We start from the raw sequence: 23,822 nt of genomic DNA, 5'->3' as shown, positions 1-23,822 counted from the left end.
TGTGAGTGTGATTAAGTACAGAGTTTGGATGGTGTGAGTGTGAGTAAGGACAGAGTTTGAATGTTGTGAGTTTGAGTAAGGACAGAGTTTGGATGGTGTGAGTGTGAGTAAGGACAGAGTTTGAATGGTGTGAGTGTGAGTAAGGACAGTGTTTGGATGGTGTGAGTGTGATTAAGTACAGAGTTTGGATGGTGTGAGTGTGAGTAAGGACAGAGTTCGGATGATGTGTGTGTGAGTAAGGACAGAGTTTGGGTGATGTGAGTGTGAGTAAGGACAGAGTTTGGATGGTGTGAGTGTGAGTGAGGACAGAGTTTGGATGATGTGAGTGTGAGTAAGGACAGAGTTTGGATGATGTGAGTGTGAGTTAGAACAGTGTTTGGATGGTGTGAGTATGAGTTTGGACAGAGTTTTGGATGGTGTGATTGTGAGTAATGACAGAGTTTGGATGGTGTGAGTGTGACTAAGGACAGAGTTTGGATGGTGTGAGTGTGAGTAAGGACAGAGTTTGGATGATGTGAGTGTGAGTAATGACAGATTTTTGGATGGTGTGAGTGTGAGTAAGGACAGAGTTTGGATGGTGTGAGTGTGAGTTAGAACAGAACTTGGATGGTGTGTGTGTGAGTAAGGACAGAGTTTTTTGATGTGCTGAACTATCCAACTGTTGCAAATGGAAGTGGACCTGACGAGTGTTGGAAAAGGCGAGTCTGGAGCTGACAGAGTCCTGCGTGTGGACATGTTTACAGCAGCAGATGAGCGGAGACCTGGCTGGAGATTGATGAGTTTACCTTGGCCTTGTTGATGTGTTCAGAGTGTCATCTCAGTGACCATGGGGATTATTGGTTCCAAACCTGCCCAGGTTCTGTACAGACAGAGATGGGTGGGGGTTTTTTGTCCTGTTGTTGGTTTCCACCGCCTCCTGTTGTTAGTTTACACTCCCGGGGCAAACCCACTGCCTTAATCCAGGCCGACACCCTCCCAGTGTAGCAGGAGAAGCACTGGCATTGGGGTTGGGTGCGGTGAGGAGGAGCGAGGGAGCCGGAGGTGCCCTCTTGTTGGGTGAAGCCTTGCCAAGGCCCTGTCTCCCTTGGCGTTGTATGACGGAGGGCAGGGGAGTTCTCCCCAGGGTCTTGGGCCAGCGCTCCCCTCATTAAGCCAGAGAAAGGAAAGGGCTGCCGCTGGTGGGATCTTGCTGTGCACAATATGCTGTCCCACATGGGAAGGAAGTTGGCTGTCGTTGTGTGAGGCGCGGCAGGTCACCCTGAAAAAAGCCTTTCTCTCAGCCCGAGATGGCTCCATTCTTCACGGCGTTCCCCTGTTTGAATAGCGCAATCTATCTTTCCCGTGCAGACTCTGGACTGTTACAAAGGGCACTGAGGGAATATAGCCCGACATCTCCGGCGTCAAGCAGCGTCAGAAAATGTTCAATGGAGGAATTACTGGGCAGCTACATAATCTTCATCATCCTGCTCTTCATTGAAACAAAGGGAATTCCCCCCATCACCCTGGCCATCATCATCCTCAACATGTTCATATTCCTTGCCCCGGAACTCAACGTGGCAGAGGTTTGCCTCAGTGTCAACACCACCTTCTACTCCTGCGAGTGGCAGCGCCTCCTCCTGGCACCCCTGCACCACATTGACGTCGACCACCTGGGCTTCAACATGGCCTCCCTGGTCTGGAAGGGCAGCAGGATGGAGCGCAGGATTGGCAGTGCCCGGTTCATGTTCTCCACCTTCACCTTTGGCATCCTGACAGGCCTCACCTACCTGTCGATCAAAGCGGCCCTCGCCTGCCTTCTAACTGAGAGATTCAACATGGACTGCGCTGTAGGCTTCTCAGGTACTGTCGCTGCTTGTGGTGGGCCGGGTACACAGGGCATCAGAGAATGGGGTTCACAGGGCATCAGAGAATGGGGCAGAGGGCATCGGAGAATGGGGGCAGAGGGCATCGGAGAATGGGGGCAGAGGGCGTCGGAGAATGGGGGCAGAGGGCGTCAGAGAGAGGAGACAGAGGGCATCGGAGAGAGGGGACAGAGGGCATCAGAGAGTGGGGACAGAGGGCATCAGAGAGTGGGGACAGAGGGCATCGGAGAGAGGGGACAGAAGGTATCGGAGTGGGGACAGAGGGCATCAGAGAGAGGGGACAGAGGGCGTCGGAGAGAGGGGACAGAGGGCATCAGAAAGTGGAGTACACAGGGCATCGGAGAGTGGGGACAGAGGGCATCAGAGAGAGGGGACAGAGGGCATCAGAGAGAGGGGACAGAGGGCATCGGAGAGTGGGGACAGAGGGCATCGGAGAGAGGGGACAGAGGGCGTCAGAGAGAGGAGACAGAGGGCATCGGAGAGTGGGGACAGAGGGCATCAGAGAGAGGGGACAGAGGGCATCAGAGAGAGGGGACAGAGGGCATCGAGTGAGGACAGAGGGCATCAGAGAGAGGGGACAGAGGGCATCAGAGAGAGGGGACAGAGGGCATCAGAGTGGGGACAGAGGGCATCAGAGAGAGGGGACAGAGGGCATCGGAGAGTGGGGACAGAGGGCATCAGAGAGAGGGGACAGAGGGCATCAGAGTGGGGACAGAGGGCATCAGAGAGAGGGGACAGAGGGCATCAGAGTGGGGACAGAGGGCATCAGAGAGTGGGGACAGAGGGCATCAGAGAGTGGGGACAGAGGGCATCAGAGAGAGGGGACAGAGGGCATCAGAGTGGGGACAGAGGGCATCAGAGAGAGGGGACAGAGGGCATCAGAAAGTGGAGTACACAGGGCATCAGAGAGTGGGGACAGAGGGCGACAGAAAGTGGAGTACACAGGGCATCAGAGAGTGGGGACAGAGGGCGTCAGAGAGAGGGGACAGAGGGCATCAGAGTGGGGACAGAGGGCATCAGAGAGAGGGGACAGAGGGCATCAGAAAGTGGAGTACACAGGGCATCAGAGAGTGGGGACAGAGGGCATCAGAGAGAGCGGACAGAGGGCATCAGAGTGGGGACAGAGGGCATCAGAGAGAGGGGACAGAGGGCATCAGAGAGAGGGGACAGAGGGCATCAGAGAGAGGAGACAGAGGGCATCAGAGAGTGGGGACAGAGGGCATCGGAGAGTGGGGACAGAGGGCATCAGAAAGTGGAGTACACAGGGCATCAGAGAGTGGGGACAGAGGGCATCAGAGAGAGGGGACAGAGGGCATCAGAGAGTGGGGACAGAGGGCATCAGAGAGTGGGGACAGAGGGCGTCGGAGAGTGGGGACAGAGGGCATCAGAGAGTGGGGACAGAGGGCATCAGAGAGTGGGGACAGAGGGCGTCGGAGAGAGGGGACAGAGGGCACCAGAGAGTGGGGACAGAGGGCATCGGAGAGAGGAGACAGAGGGCATCAAAGTGGGGACAGAGGGCGTCGGAGAGAGGGGACAGAGGGCATCAGAGAGTGGGGACAGAGGGCATCGGAGAGAGGGGACAGAGGGCATCGGAGAGTGGGGACAGAGGGCATCAGAGAGTGGGGACAGAGGGCGTCGGAGAGAGGGGACAGAGGGCATCAGAGAGTGGGGACAGAGGGCATCGGAGAGAGGGGACAGAGGGCATCAGAGAGAGGGGACAGAGGGCATCAGAGAGAGGAGACAGAGGGCATCAGAGTGGGGACAGAGGGCGTCAGAGAGAGGGGACAGAGGGCATCGGAGAGAGGGGACAGAGGGCATCAGAGAGAGGGGACAGAGGGCATCAGAGTGGGGACAGAGGGCATCAGAGAGAGGGGACAGAGGGCATCGGAGAGAGGGGACAGAGGGCATCGGAGAGTGGGGACAGAGGGCATCGGAGAGAGGGGACAGAGGGCATCAGAGTGGGGACAGAGGGCATCAGAGAGAGGGGACAGAGGGCATCGGAGAGAGGGGACAGAGGGCATCGGAGTGGGGTCAGAGGGCATCAGAGAGAGGGGACAGAGGGCATCGGAGAGTGGGGACAGAGGGCATCAGAGAGAGGGGACAGAGGGCATCGGAGAGAGGGGACAGAGGGCATCAGAGTGGGGACAGAGGGCATCAGAGAGAGGGGACAGAGGGCATCAGAGTGGGGACAGAGGGCATCAGAGAGAGGGGACAGAGGGCATCGGAGAGAGGGGACAGAGGGCATCAGAGTGGGGACAGAGGGCATCAGAGAGAGGGGACAGAGGGCATCGGAGAGAGGGGACAGAGGGCATCGGAGAGTGGGGACAGAGGGCATCGGAGAGAGGGGACAGAAGGTATCGGAGTGGGGACAGAGGGCATCGGAGAGTGGGGACAGAGGGCATCGGAGAGAGGGGACAGAGGGCATCGGAGAGAGGGGACAGAGGGCATCAGAGAGAGGAGACAGAGGGCATCGGAGAGTGGGGACAGAGGGCATCGGAGAGTGGGGACAGAGGGCATCAGAGAGTGGGGACAGAGGGCGTCAGAGAGAGGGGACAGAGGGCATCAGAGAGTGGGGACAGAGGGCATCGGAGAGTGGGGACAGAGGGCATCGGAGAGTGGGGACAGAGGGCATCAGAGAGTGGGGACAGAGGGCGTCAGAGAGAGGAGACAGAGGGCGTCAGAGAGAGGAGACAGAGGGCGTCAGAGAGAGGAGACAGAGGGCATCGGAGAGTGGGGACAGAGGGCATCGGAGAGTGGGGACAGAGGGCATCGGAGAGAGGGGACAGAGGGCGTCAGAGAGAGGAGACAGAGGGCATCGGAGAGTGGGGACAGAGGGCATCGGAGAGTGGGGACAGAGGGCATCGGAGAGAGGGGACAGAGGGCATCAGAGAGAGGAGACAGAGGGCATCGGAGAGTGGGGACAGAGGGCATCAGAGAGTGGGGACAGAGGGCGTCAGAGAGAGGAGACAGAGGGCATCGGAGAGTGGGGACAGAGGGCATCAGAGAGAGGGGACAGAGGGCATCAGAGAGAGGAGACAGAGGGCATCAGAGAGTGGGGACAGAGGGCGTCAGAGAGAGGAGACAGAGGGCATCGGAGAGTGGGGACAGAGTGCATCAGAGAGAGGGGACAGAGGGCATCAGAGTGGGGACAGAGGGCGTCAGAGAGTGGGGACAGAGGGCATCAGAGAGAGGAGACAGAGGGCGTCAGAGAGAGGAGACAGAGGGCATCGGAGAGTGGGGACAGAGGGCATCAGAGAGTGGGGACAGAGGGCGTCAGAGAGAGGAGACAGAGGGCATTGGAGAGTGGGGACAGAGGGCATCGGAAAGGGGACAGAGGGCATCGGAAAGGGGACAGAGGGCATCAGAGAGTGGGGTACACAGGGTATCAAAGTGTGGGATATACAGAATATCAGAGAGTGCGATTCACAGAGTATCAGAGAGTGGGATACACAGGGTATCGGAGGGTGGGATATACAGGGTATCGGAGAGTGGGGTACACAGGGTATCGGAGGGTGGGATATACAGGGTATCAGAGAGTGGGATACACAGGGTATCGGAGGGTGGGATATACAGGGTATCGGAGAGTGGGGTACATAGGTTATTGGAGACTAGGGTACATAGGATATTGGAGAGTGGATTAAAGAGGGTATTGGAGAGTGGGGTACAGAGGGTGTTGGAGAGTGGGGTACACAGTTTATCAGAGAGTGGGGTATACAAAGTATCAGAGAGTGGGGTACAGAGGGTATTGGAGAGTGGGGTACACAGAGTATCGGAGGGTGGGGTACACAGTGTATCGGAGAGTGGGGTACACAGGGTATCGGAGGGTGGGGTACACAGGTTATCGGAGAGTGGGGTACACAGTGTATCGGAGAGTGGGGTACACAGGGTATTGGAGGGTGGGGTACACAGGGTATCGGAGAGTGGGGTACACAGGGTATCGGAGGGTGGGGTACACAGGGTATCGGAGGGTGGGGTACACAGTGTATCGGAGAGTGGGGTACACAGGGTATCGGAGGGTGGGGTACACAGGGTATCGGAGAGTGGGGTACACAGGGTATCGGAGGGTGGGGTACACAGGGTATCGGAGAGTGGGGTACACAGAGTATCGGAGAGTGGGGTACGCTAATGTAAAATTGGGTTGATTTAATACAAGACAGATTAGCCCAACTGGGACACAACAGGATTTGGAAAGATTGACTCGGGATGGAATGAGAATTTGGTTACTGTAATTCAGCAGGTAGTTATTTCAATATGGAGTTTGGAAGGTACAAAAATGTTACGTTACAAAGGGAACCAAGGGCAGATTCAGGGAGGCACGAAGAGGCTGAGAACAAACTGAAATTGAGAAAGACGCCACTTTCGGTGTGGGATAAACAGACTCAGAAATGAGAAATGGTGCTGACTGGGTTAAAGAAGGAAAGAGAGAATCTCAGGTCATGTTCAAGCAGCCAGTAAAGAGTTCTGGGAAAGTAACACTGCCGAGATACCGACATGTTATAAAGATGGGAGGGAGGTGCAAACTGCCTGTGCATTTGATAGTGTTGCTGTGCTTTTGTCTCTCCCACAGGCATTCTCTTTGCACTCAAGGTGATCAACAATGGTCATAGCGCTGACGGAGACATCCCAGGCCCATTCCAAATCAAAAGAAGGGATGCCTGCTGGGCGGAACTTATCCTTATTCATTTACTGTCCCCAAGGTAAAATATCCCCTACCCCTTCGTATCGACACTGATACAGGAACCTCTTCCCAGCCCATGGTATTGGGTCCAAGTAGTGCTGCTCATCTTGTTGGCTTAAAGAACACGCTCATGGTGTCAGGACTTGACACTCTGGCGAATCATTTCTTAGACGAGCCAGTCTGGAATTTGGTCCCCGTGCTCCTTATCAGTGAGTTGAATTAGGGGCGATGGTGCATGGGCAGACTTATGCCAACTTGGCACCGTTTTGTTGTGTGGTAGGGGTCTAGACGGGGGGGTGTTCTGGGGATTGTCTGTTCTCCCAAAGTATGCTGCTTGAGTCTGTAGTTCCATTACTCTTTGCTTACAGCAAGTATTTCCACATGACACTTGAGTTTCTCCTCCTGCCAGATCTCCCTTACTTCTGCCATGTGATTTGACATCATTATTGCACCAGTACCATGTATGCTTCTGATGTTAACCCTTTCTTCTACATTCCGTCCCCTCCCCCACCAAGTCTTTATCCCCATCATATTTACACACTCCTACATCTCCCCACCAAGTCTCAGCCTTCACAGGGTTAGTCTCTGAGGTGCTTTGACCAATCTCCCTGACCTGGTGCTGCTCTCCTGTTGAGGTTGAGGATATTCTGTAATCCCCCTTCTGCCGGTGTGAGTGATCTCCCCAGTGGTGGCTGTAGCCTGTAGTGAGCCTTCCTTCTTCCTCATCAGCATCGGAGCAGTAAGCCCAGGTTTCTATTGGCTTTCTCTCCAAGGATATTAAGGCGCTGCAGTTTTTCCTTATGATGCCCTGGTCTGTCTCAATCCTGGACGATCTTGGTTGTAGAGCTTTTTCAATGATTGTCCCTTCCTTCTGTTGGTCTCAGACCCGCACTCTGTCCCTGGGCTGCAGCACTGCTAACTCACGCGCTCCATGTCTGTGATTAAAGTTCTGAGCCTGGTAGCTTCTCTGTTCATCTTCACACTGTTTGACCCTGTCATGGCTTCTCATGGTGATATTGGGTTTGAGTCTTTTGTTTTTAGGGATAGAAGCTCCGTTCTTAATGTCCGACCCGTTTGTAACTCTGATTTTGTAGTGCTAAGCATCAATTACTCTGAACAGCTAGATTAATCTCTTTGCTTTTCTCCAATAAATCTTTGACGGCTTGTATCGCTCTCTCAGCTTCTCCATTCACTTGAGGGTAGCGAGGTGAACTGGTTACGTGAATGAAGCCATATTCGTTTGCGAATTTGGGGACCAGCTCATTCGCAGATTGCCAGCTATTATCGGACACTACGCTGTCCGGGATGCATTGTGTTGCATGGGTTCTCTTCAGGGACTGGATTACTGCTCCTGCTGTGATACTGTGCAGTCGGAACACTTCAATCCACCGCGAGTAGTAATCGATGACAATAAGGATGTTTTTCTCTTAAATTCAACTAACTCCATTCCCAGGCACTCCCACGGCCCTGAAGGAAATGTAGACGGTAAATGGTGCTTCTTTTTGCTCTTGGCTACTTTCAGCACAAGTAGGACAGTTTGAAGTAATTCCTTCTATACTTGCCTGGCCACCAGGATGATTGTTGTGCTGCTGAGCTAGCCTTGGTGGGCTCCTTGAAGAAGATCAAGCTGAAGTGTTCCCGGAATGATTATTCTCTCGTTGAAGACTACGAAGTCGTCAGTGACTGTGAGGGGCTTGCGCTGTTCAGTGTACTGCTGTGGTATCAGGTTAGTGAGGATATTGTCTGGCCATCCTTCCAGACAATATTCTCAGACTTGGAGACATTCTTCATCACCTTGCTGGACTTATTTTAATCCCTGCAACTTTTGTGCAGTAGCTGCTAAGTGCTGAGTGATTAAGGTTGTACATGCTTCAACCTCCTCAACAAAGTGTAAACCCTCTTGTCTGGTCCCTTCTGATGAAAGTGTGTGATTGTTTGATACTTCTGTTATGGACAGGAGAGGGGGGTTAATTTAAACAGCACTAATTTCTCCTCTTATTACCCGTCCACAAACTGAAAGGTGTTTTTGATTTGTTTCCCTCTTTATAAGCTACCACCGCTTCTCAACCCCTCAGTTTTGGAATGATCCAATTTTCTATTAATAACCCCACAATAAACTCAAGATGAGATGAACTCAAAGGGTTAGTTTATTTGCACACGTTCAAAATGTGGGAGGGAGGGTTGCAATGTCACCTCCACATTCAGACAGTACAGAGAGGGATTGAGAAAAGAAGGTTTTACAGTACAGAGGCCACAGAGAAAATAAACATTGGTTCACATGGGTTCCAGAGTCAAAGACCAGGGAAGAGTGTGTAGAAAGCCTGGATCATATTGAGATCAAAAAAGAGGAGGTGCTAGACATCTTGAAGAACGTTAAGGTGGATAAGTCCCCAGAGCCAGGTGGGATCTACCCCAGAGTACTGAGGGAGGCAAGGGAGGAGATTGCTGGAGCCTTGACAGAAATCTTTGCATCCTCACTGGCTACGAGTGAGGTCCCAGAGGACTGGAGAATGGCCAATGTTGTTCCATTGTTTAAGAAGGGTAGCAGGGATAATCCAGGAAATTACAGGCCGGTGAGCCTTACGTCAATGGTAGAGAAATTATTGGAGAAGATTCTTCATGACCGGATTTACTACCATTTGGAAGCAAATGGGTGTATTAGTGAGAGGCAGCATGGTTTTGTGAAGGGGAGGTCGTATCTCACTAACTTGATTGAGTTTTTTGAGGCAGTGACAAAGATGATCGACGATGGAAGGGCAGTGGATGTTATATACATGGATTTCAGTAAGGCCTTTGACAACATTTGTATAAAAGCTGGGAAGTCATGCTGCAGCTGTATAGAACCTTGGTTAGGCCACACTTGGAACATTTCAAAGTGGATGGTTGGTACAATTTCCCCAGTTTTGGTGGGCTTCTGCTTTGCCACGCGTTCTCTCCTATGGCATACAAACTGAGTGATCTCACTCGATCTTCTCCAAGGTCCCTCATGGCAGACTGTTACAGAAGGTAAAGTCGCATGGGATCAGAGGTGAGCTGGCAAGATGGATATAAAATTGGCTTGGTCAAAAAAGACAGAGGGTAACAGTGGAAGGGTGCTTTTCTGAATGGAGAGCTGTGACTAGTGGAGTTCTGCAGGGATCAGTGCTGGGACCTTTGCTGTTTGTAGTATATATAAATGATTTGGAGGAAAATGTAACTGGGCTAATTACTAAGTTTGCAGATGACACTAAGGTTGGAGGAGTTGCAGATAGTGAAGAGGATTATCAAAGGATACAACGGGATATAGATCAGTTGGACACTTGGGCAGAGAAATGGCAGATAGAATTTAATCCGGACAAATGCGAGGTAATGCATTTTGGAAGGTCTAATACAGGCAATTGCAGAACCCTTAAGTGCATGGCGGGCAGAGGGATCTGGGTGTACAGGTCCACAGGTCACTGAAAGTGGCAACGCAGGTGGATAAGGTATCAAGAAGGCATGTGGCATGCTTGCCTTCATTGGCAGGGGTATTGAGTATAAAAGCTGTGAAGTCATGCTGCAGCTGTATAGAACCTTGGTTAGGCCACACTTGGAATATTGCGCGCAATTCTGGTCACCACATGGTAAGAAGGATATGGAGGCATTGGAGAGGGTGCAGAGGAGGTTTACCAGGATGTTGCCTGGTCTGGAGGTTATTAGCTATGAGGAGAGGTTGGAGAAACTCAGATTGTTCTCTCTAGAGCGACGGAGATTGAGGAGCGACTTGATAAGAGTTTACAAAATTATGAGTGGCATGGACAGAGTAGATAGACAGAAACTTTTTCCCAGGGTGGAAGAGTCAATTACTAGGGGACATTGGTTTAAGGTGAGAGGAGAAAACTATAGAGGAGATGTGTGGGGCAAGTATTTTACACAGAGGGTAGTGAGTGTCTGGAATGCGCTGCCAGAGGAGGTGGTGGAAGCAGGTACGATAGTGGTGTTTAAGAGGCAGCTTGACAAATCCATGAATAGGATGGGAATAGAGGGATACGGACCCCGGAAGTGCAAAATGTTTTAGTTGACGGGCAATATGATTGGCGCAGGCTTGGAGGGCCAAAGGGCCTGTTCCTGTGCTGTACTTTTCTTTATTCTTTGTTCTTTGACCAATGAGGCAATCCTTAACAGAGGCCAGTGGGTTGAGAACCAATGCTGTATAATTTACTTTTCCAATGGTGTTGACTTCACATGATAAGGTAGGCATGCAGAGATGAACTAATCCTGTAGGCAATGGTATGGAACTTCCAGCAGAAGCAACATAGATGGGGCTAGGTGTTCGGCCTGGGCAGGGCTATGTTTCTGTTAGGCTGCCAGCCAGATTGTAAACAACAGACTAAGCGTTTCAGCTCAACAAGGCAATATTACTGGTTGCACAAGCCAGAGGCCACATGACTCTCACCTCTCCACACTGTCTTTGACAATGGATGTGTATTCCTCATCTGGGGCTCTGGGATTGTTAAATCTCTCATCCATTAAGAATATGAGGGCCCTTTGCCTTAGCAGACGAGCATGTTTAGGTTGGCCAGCCTGGGTTATGAAACGCAGATGGTCTTTGTATAGCTCGCTTTGAGTTTGGCCTGTGCAGTCCACAGGGGGTCATTAGTGGCTCCCCAGAGATAACGATATGCGAGTTTCCCTGGTACTGTCAGGCAGCTCCTTTTGTTCAAGGGGTGATCACAGGCAGACATGAATTCAGCCATTTGAAGAATCTTTGTTCAGTTTTTAAGATTTTTGAAATAGTCATGAGGATAGCTATATATATTTTATAAAAACATGACAGTGTGAGGTCTTAGTTCCTCACACTTCCCTTGCAAATACTCTATGATGGAGTTATAACTCATCAATCTTAATCTGAACTGTTGATTCTGGGTGGCATCTTTGCAATTTCCTTCAATGTATAGAAGAGAGACTAATGGTTTATGGTGAGTTTTGATTTTGAAACATAATCCCATAAGATGGTCTGAGCATTTTTCATACACCCACATTGATGCCAATGCTCCTTTTTCTATTGTGCCATATCGTTGTTCTGTTTCTGTTAGTGGCCCAGAGGCTTAGTAGACTGGTCTGCACTTGCCTTCTCTCTGCACGTGAAATAATATTGCCCCCAGACCTAGAGTCGATGCATCTGCTGCTACTATGGTCAGTCATTTTGGGTGGTAACGTGCCAAGATTTCAGAAGAGATTAAAAGTTGTTTAATCCTTTCTAAAGCATTTTTCTGGTCCACATTCCAGCACCACTGTTGCCCCTGCCTCAAAAACTGTTGCACAGAATTGTTACAGTGTAGAAGGAGGCCATTCAGCCCGTCATGTCTGCACTGGCTCTCCGAGCATTTTAACTTAGTGCCAAACTCCTGCCTTTTCCCCATAACCCTGCACATTGTTCCTGTTTAGATAATCATCCAGCCTCGATTGAACTTGCCTCCTCCACACTTCCAGGCAGTGCATCCCAAACCCTAACTGCTCGCTGTGTGAAAAAATTGTTTCTCACCTCGTGTTTGCTTCTTTTTCAAATCACTTTAAAACTGTGCCCTCTGGTTCATGATCCGTTTGTGAGCAGGAATGGTTTCTCCCTCTCTACGCTGTCTCAAGGGCTCATTGACCTCTGCTAAATTTGGTAGGAACTTCCCTACTTGGTTGACCATTGAAATTCAGTAACGTTCCTGGGTTGTGAATATTCTCTGATTACTGATGTTTTTTTGTGGATCAACTGTGATTCCAGTGGCTTGTACCATGTGACCCCAAGACTTAACCATGGGCTTGGCAACCTCGCATTTATCATTCAACGTTCAGCCTGTGCCCTCTGAGACTCTCAGGCTCTGACCCTGCGATCATGCTCTTCTCTCATGAAGCCATGTATAAGTATGTCATCCATATGGAATATCACTCCTCCCATGCCTTCCAGAATGTGGGACATTATTCCCTGGAAAATTTCTGGAGTGGACTCTATTCCAAACCTATTGAAACAATAATGACCGAACGGTATTATAAATGTGGTCAGCAACGTGGATTCTTTGTCCAGAGGCAACTGTCAAAACCCACTGTTTGCATCCAGTTTGATGAATAAAATACCCTTGATCAGTTTGGCAAGACTCTTACCCACTGAGGCTAAAGGGATGATTTCAAATTCCACTGATTTCTTCAGTTGGGTTAAATCCATGTAGATCCTTTTGGAGCCATTTGGCTTTGGGACTGTGACCATTCCTGAACACCATTTTGTTAGCATGGTAACGGGTGAGATAACCCTTTGCTGCTGTATTTTTGATTTCTCCCTTGACTTTGTCCGAGAGTGGGTGATATGGAGGCAAATTGGTTTAGCATCAGCCCATGGGGTGATATGGCTCTTGGTCTTTAACTTCCCAAGGCCTGTAAACAATTTTGGAAATTAGTTTTGCAATGTGCTACTGTAATACTCATCAGCAACTTCATCCACTTCACAGGTTAGTTTTAGTTTTCAGCACGCCTTCCTGCTTTAGTAGAGAGCATTCTTGATTTTGAATGACATTGAGAGGTTTGAAGATTTTTCGGTCTTTATATTTTACATTTGCTATGATTTAACTTTTAAAGTTGTTCCACAAGGACTTTGTAATTTGATAGATGAGGGTTACAATGTAATCTCATTGAGCCATTTGACTTCATCTGATAAAACTGAAACCCCTGCTCCTGTGTCTAGTTTTAAACTCGGTGGGGTGTCCATCCACTTCGAGTTTTATACTCCACTTGTTTTCAGTAACATTGACCTCCCCCAGGAAGGTTACTTCCTTTGCTTGTGGTTCTACCACTTCTTCTTTGTGGTCCTGTTTTAAAATTTTCTCCCTCTCTTTACAGGTTGTCAACATTTTCGAGCGACAAGTAGTTTTGAAGCGGCCTATAATTCCACAGTGCAGTTTGTTCCCACCTCACTGAAAACATTTCAAAGTGGATGGTTGGTACAATTTCCCCAGTTTTGGTGGGCTTCTGCTTTGCCACGCGTTCTCTCCTATGGCATACAAACTGAGTGGTCTCACTCGATCTTCTCCATGGGACCTCTCGTTCCCCGCTAACAAACGCCCGATTCTGTTTCCTGAGTTTTGTTTGCCTTGCAACCTGCACTGCTTTCGCCAGTGTTAAACCCCTCTCTTGTCTGCCAGAGTTCTGATAATGCTTCGTCTAGGACCCCGACTACAATCCTGTCATGAATCAGCTCGTCCTTTAAGATTCCTTTAAGATAATTCCAGCCAGCCTATAGATATTGTTGATGAATGGATCCATGTTTTCATCTGGTCTCTGCTTTCTTTTATTAACTCTAACCCACTCTATTGTTAGATTCTGACAGATGCTGAAATGAGAATTGAAAGCTTGCAGGGCTTATCGATAAGAAGTTAAAGACTCATCAGACCCCTGCCTTGCTATCACATTGTCAGCGATGGACTCTACTGCATAAAATAGTGTACCGCCCTGGTCTTTTTGATCTTTTTGGTGTAATCCTGGAGCGGTTCTGTACCTTGTGCACCTTTTTCTCCAGTCGTCCCTGTTCAGGGCCTGTTGCAAGCCTTCTGCACCCTGAAATGGTTCTTGGAGTGGTTGTTTGGATTCCATGTTTCTGCTGAGCCCTGGGATTGTCCCTGCTTCTGTGCTGCTCCTTGCTGCTTGGCGCCTGTGCTCACTGCTGTCTGATCCCTGGGTCTGTGTCTCAGCTTGTATCTGCTGTTCCCGTGATGCTCCAACATCTTGGTGAGTCTTAATTTTTTATTTTTTCTTCCCTCCTTCGAGGCTCTCTTTCCTTGCCAGCCCTGTATCTTCTTCTTGAGATTCGTGGGTCTATGACTCGCTGCCACCATGTTTCATTGTGTGGCTGGGCTCTAGATGGGGATTTTAGGGATTGTCTCTTCTCCCAAAGCGTGCTGCTGTAGTCTGTAGTTTCTTAAAACCATTACTTTTTATTTACAGCGGATATTTACACATTTGGACCTCTGCATGAAGCTGGAGCTTCTCATCTTTCCAACTTCCCTGACATTTCAGTCATGTGATCTGACATCATTATTACATTAGCCTCATGTACGCTTCTGATGTTAACCCTTTACTCCACAGGCCTCGTGTAGGAATTTCCATTTACAGAGTGTCAGTGTGGTTAGCAAGGTCAACATCTGTTGGTCTTGAGAAAGTTGGTGGTGGGCCTTTCCTCTTGTAGACCCGTGTGACACCCTTGGGGAAGTGAGGAGCTAGAATTTGACCCAGTCGCCCGTTGAGGGGGACCAGTCTCAGGCAGGATAGGTTGGACAAATTGAAAGAAAGGCTTTCATTGCGATAGTATCTCTCCCAACCCCAGGACCTCCCAAAGCGCTTTACAGCCCATGATGAGCTTCCCCAGTGGAGTGACTGTTGTAATGTAGGAAATGCAGCAGCCAATTTGTGCACAGTAAGAGCCCAAAAAATGCAATCCGAGAATGGCCAGGTGATGAGTGATAAATATCAGGTCTGGAACAGCGGCGAGCATTCCGCCCAGTCTCCTTCCAGACGTGGCCATGGGATCTTTTACATCCACCTGAGAGGTCAGTTTCATCAGCGAGACAGCACCGCTGACAGTGCAGCACTCAGCCAGCACTGGTTGTGGGGGGTGTCGACCTGGACTTTGTGCTCAGGTTCCTGCAGTGGGATTCCAAAGCACAACCTCCTGACCCAGAGGTGATGGGGTGACCCACTGAGGCACAGCTGCCTTTAAGTTGTGAGCTCGGATTGGACACTGGCGACCTGGCACAGTGGCAGCACTGGGCGCCAGACAGTGGAAGGACATTGGGCAAACCAACCATGGCACACGGGAAGCAGGAGTATTTACGTAGGTCCCACAGGCCCCAACACTTACAACAACCCCCCGTTCAACCCAGACAGCTGTCAACGTCAGGAATAAAGCACTGACCATTCGTCATCACCAGAAATGTCAATCACAAAGGGGGCAAATAAACATTCTTCAACCTGGCGACGATCTGGGGCAGTGTCGGAGTGGGGGGAGGGGTCAGCTCTCCCATTCACTCCACAGCATTCATTTAACCCTAGCCAATGACCCAATAACTGAGCATCTGAACTACATTCACAAACCACTACAATCGGGCTGGCTTGATTTTTACAGTCGAAGGTGTTACTGACTCGAATCCAACGGTTTCGGGGATAGTTCAGGTCGCGGGAAGGACAGAAATACAATCAGTTCTGTTGGGGTGTTTGCGAGAAAAGCACTTGTCCTTAATTGTACGAACATTCCCCCACACAAAAACAGAATTACCTGGAAAAACTCAGCAGGTCTGGCAGCATCGGTGGAGAAGAAAAGAGTTGACGTTTCGAGTCCTCATGACCCTTCGACAGAACTTGCGTTCGAGTCCAAGAAAGTATATTTCAACTCTTTCTTGGACTCGAACGCAAGTTCTGTCAAAGGGTCATGAGGACTCGAAACGTCAACTCTTTTCTTCTCCGCCGATGCTGCCAGACCTGCTGAGTTTTTCCAGGTAATTCTGTTTTTGTTTTGGATTTTCAGCATCCGCAGTTTTTTTGTTTTTAACATTCCCCCTGTTATTCAAGCATCACAGACAGCAGGCCAACTCTCTAGGTACATCAGTCAAGATGTATAATTAGTGCTTATCGTGGTGAGGGCTGTGAATAGCGGAACCAGTTTCCATTTCACAGGCCCAGTGGTGGGATTAAATACCCTCCACCAAGGCAGGTTTGCTGTCAGCAGGGGGCAGTTAATCAAGCGAGAGGGTGGTAGCTGCCTCTGCCCCAATTAAGCCGAGGGGCAGCAAGGCTGATGAAGGGCCTACAGGCCCCTCTGCCAAGTGAGGTCCTTAAGTGGGTAATTAATGCCCACAGCCACACCCCCGGGAAGGCCACAAATAAACCCTGTGAAGGTGGACATTTTGGGCTTCTCGTATGGTGGACAAGGGAGAGCAGGATGAGGCCCCAGCAAATGGGAAACCCAAAGAACAAACATTAACGGGGTTGCTTCCCGGGCGTGGGGGGAGGGGTGTTTCCCTCATTCAAGGGCATGGGGAAGAGGGTGGGGGCTTTCCAAGAGCCACGGCTGAGTATTGCATGCTCCCCTCTACCCTGATTGCCTCCCGCCATGACACAGTTGTGCCCATCTCCCTCGGCAACCCGGAGTCACTGCTGGGTGCATTACCAGCAGAAGCCACTGCCTCCCACTAGCTCTGCCGAGCCATGCAGAGCTGCTTGACTTTGATTGGTCGCCAGCTCATCGGGGTGGGATTGAGGCACCGAGGGGCCTTAATCATGACAAAGGCCCATATTTGCACATTTGGCATCATTGGCATTTCATTTGAAAATAAGCGACCTGGATCTCTCACCAGATCTCCAACATGTGGGCATCCTCATCACCTCAGTTAAATACATCCCCAGTGTTAGCATCAAACACTCCCAGGACAGGGTCAGCACAGGGTTAGATACAGAGTTAAGCTCCGTCTACACTGTCCCCATCAAACACTCCCAGGGCAGGTACAGCACGTGGTTAGATACAGAGTAAACACCCTCTACACTGTCCCCATCAAACACTCCCAGGGCAGGTACAGCACGGGGTTAGATACAGAGTAAACACCCTCTACACTGTCCCCATCAAACACTCCCAGGACAGCTACAGCTCTGCGTTTAAAGTATTCCAAGGCTCTGCTTCCACTGTCTTTTGAGGAGAGAGCCCAAACACTCACAAACCCTTTGTTACAAAAATTTCTCCTCACCTCTGTCTTAAATGGGTGACCCCCTTATTTTTAAACAGTGACCCCTAGTTCTAGATTCCCCCACAAGAGGAGACATCCTCTACACATCCACCCTGTCAAGACCCCTCAGGATCTTAAAGGTTTCAATGAAGTTCCCTCTTACCCTTCTAAACACCAGCGGATAAATTCCGAACCCATCCACCCTTTCCTCATAAAACAACCCACTCAATCCTGCTATTAGTCTAGTAAACCTTCTCTGAACTGCATCCAATGCATTTACACCTTTCTTTAAATAAGGAGACCAATACTACAATACGACACAGTACGAGAGATGTGGTCTCACCAATACCCTATACAACGGAAGTAGCTACCCCTGGGGTACAGTACTGGTGGGGACAGGGCAGTCACTGTATAACACTGGGGTACAGTACAGTGGGTATGGGTCTGTCACTGTATAACAAAGGGCTACAGTTCTAGTGGGGACAGGTCTGTCAGTGTATAACACTGGGGTACAGTACTGGTGTGGACAGGGCAGTCACTGTATAACACTGGGGTACAGTACAGTGGGTATGGGTCTGTCACTGTATAACAAAGGGCTACAGTTCTAGTGGGGACAGGTCTGTCACTGTATAACACTGGGGTTCAGTACTGGTGGGGACAGGTCTGTCACTGTATAACACTGGGGTTCAGTACTGGTGGGGACAGGTCTGTCACTGTATAACACTGGGGTACAGTACTGGTGGGGACAGGGCTGTCACCGTATAACACTGGGGTACAGTACAGTGGGTATGGGTCTGCCACTGTATAACAAAGGGGTACAGTTCTAGTGGGGAGAGGTCTGTCAATGTATAACACTGGGGTACAGTAATAGACTGGACAGGTCTGTCACTGTATAACACTGGGGTACAGTACTGGTGGAGATGGGTATGTCACTGTATAACACTGGGGTACAGTACTGGTGGGGACAGGTCTGTCACTGTATAACACTGGGGTACAGGCTGGCTGGGAACGAGTCTGTCACTGTATAACACTGGGATACAGTACTGGTGGGGACAGGTCTGTCACTGTATAACACTGGGGTATAGTACTGGTGGGGGTGGGTCTGTCACTGTATAACACTGGAGTACAGTACTGGTGGGGACAGGTCTGTCACTGTATAACACTGGCGTACAGTACTGGTGGGGACAGGTCGGTCACTGTATAACACTGGGGTACAGACTGGCTGGGAACGAGTCTGTCACTGTATAACACTGGAGTACAGTACTGGTGGGGACGGGTCTGTCACTGTATAACACTGGGGTACAGTACTGGTGGGGACAGGTCTGTCAATGTATAAGACTGGGGTACAGTACTGTTGGGGACAGGTCTGTCACTGTATAACACTGGCGTACAGTACAGTTGGGGACAGGTCTGTCACTGTATAACACTGGGGTATAGTACTGGTGGGGACGGGTCTGTCACTGTATAACACTGGGGTACAGTTCTGGTGGGGACGGGTCAATCACTGTATAACACTGAGGTACAGTACTGGTGGGGACGGGTCTGTCACTGTATAACACTGGGGTATAGTACTGGTGGGGACGGGTCTGTCACTGTGTAACACTGGGATACAGTACGGTGGGGACAGGTCTGTCACTGTATAGCACTAGTGTACAGTACTGGTGGGGACGGGTGTGTCACTGTATACCACTGGGGTACAGCACTGGCGGGGACAAGTCTTTCAATGTATACCACTGGGGTACAGCACTGACGGGGACAAGTCTTTCAATGTATACCACTGGGGTACAGTACTGGTGGGGAGGGGTCTGTCATTTTATAACACTGGGGTACAGTAATGGTGGAGACGGGTCTGTCACTGTATAACACTGGGGTACAGTACTGGTGGGGATGGGTCTGTTACTGTATAACATTGGGGTACAGTACTGGTGAGGATGGGTCTGTTACTGTATAACACTGGGGTACATCATTGGTGGGGACAGGTCTGTCACTGTATAACACTGGGGTATAGTACTGGTGGGGGCGGGTCTGTCACTGTATAACACTGGGTTACAGTACTGGTGGGGACAGGTCTGTCACTGTATAACACTGGGGTACAGTACTGGTGGGGACAGGTCTGTCACTGTATGACACTGGGATAGAGTACGGGTGGGGGGCGGGTCTGTCACTATATAACACTGGGGTACAGTACTGGTGGGGACAGGTCTGTCACTGTATAACACTGGGTAACAGTACTGGTGGGGAAGGGTCTGTCACTGTGTAACACTGGGGTACAGTACTGGTGGTGACAGGTCTGTCACTCTATAACACTGGGGTACAGTACTGGTGGGGATGGGACTGTCACTGTATAAAACTGGGGTACAGTATTGGTGGGGATGGGTCTGTCACTGTATAACACTGGGGTACAGTACCAGTGGGGATGGGTCTGTCTCTGTATAACACTGGGGTACATTACTGGTGGGAATGGTCTGTCACTGTATAACACTGGGGTACAGCACTGGTGGGAATGGTCTGTCACTGTATAACACTGGGGTACAGTATTGGTGGGGACAGGTCAGTCACTGTATAACACTGGGGTACAGTACAGGTGGGAATGGTCTGTCACTGTATAACACTGGGGTACAGTATTGGTGGGGACAGGTCAGTCACTGTATAATACTGGGGTACAGTACTGGTGCAGACAGGTCTGTCACTGTATAACACTGGGGTACGGTACTGGTGGGGACAGGTCTGTCAAAGTATAACACTGGGGTACAGTACTGGTGGGGACGGGTCTGTCACTGTATAACACTGGGGTACAGTACTGGTGGGGACAGGTCTGTCACTGTATAACACTGGGGTACAGTACTGGTGGGGACAGGTCTGTCACTGTATAACACTGGGGCACAGTACCAGTGGGGATGGGTCTGTCTCTGTATAACAAAGGGGTACAGTACTGGTGGGAATGGTCTGTCACTGTATAACACTGGGGTACCGTATTGGTGGGGACAGGTCTGTCACTGTATAGCACTGGGATACAGTACTGGTGCAGATGGGTCTGTCACTGTATAACACTGGGGTACAGTACCAGTCGGGATGGGTCTGTCTCTGTATAACACTGGGGTACAGTACTGCTGGGGACGGGTCTGTCACTTTATAAAACTGGGGTACAGTACTGGTGGGGACCGGTCTGTCACTGTTTAACACTGGGGTACAGTACTGGTGGGGACAGGTCTGTCACTGTATAACGCTGGGGTACAGTACAGGTGGGGACGGGTCTGTCACTGTATAACACTGGGGTACAGTACTGGTGGGGACGGGTCTGTCACTGTATAACACTGGGGTACAGTACTGGTGGGGACAGGTTTGTCACTTTATAACACTGGGGTACAGTACTGGTGTTGACAGGTCTATCACTGTATAACACTGGGGTACAGTAATGGTGGAGACGGGTCTGTCACTGTATAACACTGGGGTACAGTACTGGTGGGGATGGGTCTGTTACTGTATAACATTGGGGTACAGTACTGGTGAGGATGGGTCTGTTACTGTATAACACTGGGGTACATCATTGGTGGGGACAGGTCTGTCACTGTATAACACTGGGGTATAGTACTGGTGGGGGCGGGTCTGTCACTGTATAACACTGGGTTACAGTACTGGTGGGGACAGGTCTGTCACTGTATAACACTGGGGTACAGTACTGGTGGGGACAGGTCTGTCACTGTATGACACTGGGATAGAGTACGGGTGGGGGGCGGGTCTGTCACTATATAACACTGGGGTACAGTACTGGTGGGGACAGGTCTGTCACTGTATAACACTGGGTAACAGTACTGGTGGGGAAGGGTCTGTCACTGTGTAACACTGGGGTACAGTACTGGTGGTGACAGGTCTGTCACTCTATAACACTGGGGTACAGTACTGGTGGGGATGGGACTGTCACTGTATAAAACTGGGGTACAGTATTGGTGGGGATGGGTCTGTCACTGTATAACACTGGGGTACAGTACCAGTGGGGATGGGTCTGTCTCTGTATAACACTGGGGTACATTACTGGTGGGAATGGTCTGTCACTGTATAACACTGGGGTACAGCACTGGTGGGAATGGTCTGTCACTGTATAACACTGGGGTACAGTATTGGTGGGGACAGGTCAGTCACTGTATAACACTGGGGTACAGTACAGGTGGGAATGGTCTGTCACTGTATAACACTGGGGTACAGTATTGGTGGGGACAGGTCAGTCACTGTATAATACTGGGGTACAGTACTGGTGCAGACAGGTCTGTCACTGTATAACACTGGGGTACGGTACTGGTGGGGACAGGTCTGTCAAAGTATAACACTGGGGTACAGTACTGGTGGGGACGGGTCTGTCACTGTATAACACTGGGGTACAGTACTGGTGGGGACAGGTCTGTCACTGTATAACACTGGGGTACAGTACTGGTGGGGACAGGTCTGTCACTGTATAACACTGGGGCACAGTACCAGTGGGGATGGGTCTGTCTCTGTATAACAAAGGGGTACAGTACTGGTGGGAATGGTCTGTCACTGTATAACACTGGGGTACCGTATTGGTGGGGACAGGTCTGTCACTGTATAGCACTGGGATACAGTACTGGTGCAGATGGGTCTGTCACTGTATAACACTGGGGTACAGTACCAGTCGGGATGGGTCTGTCTCTGTATAACACTGGGGTACAGTACTGCTGGGGACGGGTCTGTCACTTTATAAAACTGGGGTACAGTACTGGTGGGGACCGGTCTGTCACTGTTTAACACTGGGGTACAGTACTGGTGGGGACAGGTCTGTCACTGTATAACGCTGGGGTACAGTACAGGTGGGGACGGGTCTGTCACTGTATAACACTGGGGTACAGTACTGGTGGGGACGGGTCTGTCACTGTATAACACTGGGGTACAGTACTGGTGGGGACAGGTTTGTCACTTTATAACACTGGGGTACAGTACTGGTGTTGACAGGTCTATCACTGTATAACACTGGGGTACAGTAGTGGTGGGGACAGGTCTGTCACTGTATAACACTGGGGTACAGTACCAGTGGGGACAGGTCTGTCTCTGTATAACACTGGGGTACAGTACTGGTGGGAATGGTCTGTCACTGTATAACACTGGGGTACAGTATTGGTGGGGACAGATCTGTCACTGTATAGCACTGGGATACAATACTGGTGCAGACGGGTCTGTCACTGTATAACACTGGGGTACAGTACCAGTCGGGATGGGTCTGTCACTGTATAACACTGGGGTACAGTACTGGTGCAGATGGGTCTGTCACTGTATAACACTGGGGTACAATACTGTTGGGGACAGGTCTGTCACTGTATAACACTGGGGTACAATACTGTTGGGGATAGGTATGTCACTGTATAACACTGGGGTACAGTACTGGTGGGGATGGGTCTGTTATCATTTTCCACTGGGGTACAGTACTGGTGCAGAAGGGTCTGTCACTGTATAACACTGGGGTAAAGTACTGGTGGGGACAGGTCTGTCACTGTATAACACTGGGGTACAGTACTGGTGGGGACGGGTCTGTCACTGTATAACACTGGGGTACAGTACTGGTGGGGACAGGTTTGTCTCTGTTTAACACTGGGGTACAGTACTGGTGGGGACGGGTCTGTCACTGTATAACACTGGGGTACAGTACTGGTGGGGACGGGTCTGTCACTGTATAACACTGGGGTCCAGTACTGGTGGGGACGGGTCTGTCACTGTATAACACTGGGGTCCAGTGCCATTTTATGTGTCCATAATGTGTTACACACTAGATATATATTTATTGATATCTAAGTTGCAAGTTCCATGAAGACTGCTTGTTTTATTTCTGTTAACTTTAGATCTTCTTTCGTTGGCCACTTAGCAGGCATTCTGGTTGGCCTAGCCTATGTGAAAGGACCCCTGAAGATGATAATTAATTGGTTTACAGGCAAAGAATATGGTAATGTGCGCTTCATGGAGTGCTGCCACCATTCACTGTGTACGTGTCAGGACCAGGAGTTCGAGAGAGGTGGGTTCATGGCGCCTCGACTTGTCCCGCTGCTCGTGGCGCGTTTCTTTCCACAAACGTTCACTCGGGCCCCAAGTGGCTGGGTTGTCGGCGTTATTGGTAATCAGCTCGTCTCGTCCCGGCCGCCCGCAATGAGTTTCCATTCCCCTTCAATCCCTTTCCACGGAGCCAGCATGGCCACGACGGGCTGAATGGCCTCCTTTGTGGAGCTTCCAAACCACTCCTTGGTCTGAGATGTAATGAGGCGCTGGGCATGGATTGGGTTGGGGGTGGGCGATGGTTGGTGCTGGGCTTCAGGGACTTTGAGGTGGAGGGGGGGGATGGTGTGTATGGGACCGGGGGGGCAATTGATATCTTTTTCCGAGGGAAGTGTTTGTTTTGTGTCCTGGAATCGACCGAGGATCTGGATTGTTCGATCCACAACTGGAATGTTAGCGGGGCCCAATCTCCATCCAAGGCTGGGAGGAGCCCAGCTCTGATAGGCTGGAGGAGGCCTAATCCCATCCCCGGTCTGCGTTGAGTTAGCTGCCCCTGGGGTGGGGTGACAGTGGGTTTTG

At 50.4% G+C, this 23,822-nt stretch overlaps 1 protein-coding gene across 1 annotated transcript; it reads left to right on the top strand.

Annotated features, from left to right (window-relative positions):
- The first annotated feature begins 1,286 nt into the window (after positions 1 to 1,286).
- Positions 1,287 to 23,456, top strand: LOC121274154 (rhomboid-related protein 4-like). The gene is made up of 3 exons (XM_041181334.1): positions 1,287 to 1,839; positions 6,430 to 6,559; positions 23,096 to 23,456. Exons 1-3 carry the CDS (start codon positions 1,287 to 1,289, stop codon positions 23,454 to 23,456), a joined length of 1,044 nt encoding a protein of 347 aa, XP_041037268.1.
- The last annotated feature ends 366 nt before the right edge of the window (positions 23,457 to 23,822 follow it).

The sequence above is a fragment of the Carcharodon carcharias genome, assembly GCF_017639515.1.
Source record: "Carcharodon carcharias isolate sCarCar2 chromosome 33 unlocalized genomic scaffold, sCarCar2.pri SUPER_33_unloc_1, whole genome shotgun sequence".
Taxonomy (NCBI): domain Eukaryota; kingdom Metazoa; phylum Chordata; class Chondrichthyes; order Lamniformes; family Lamnidae; genus Carcharodon; species Carcharodon carcharias.
This window is presented reverse-complemented; position numbering and strand designations above follow the sequence as displayed.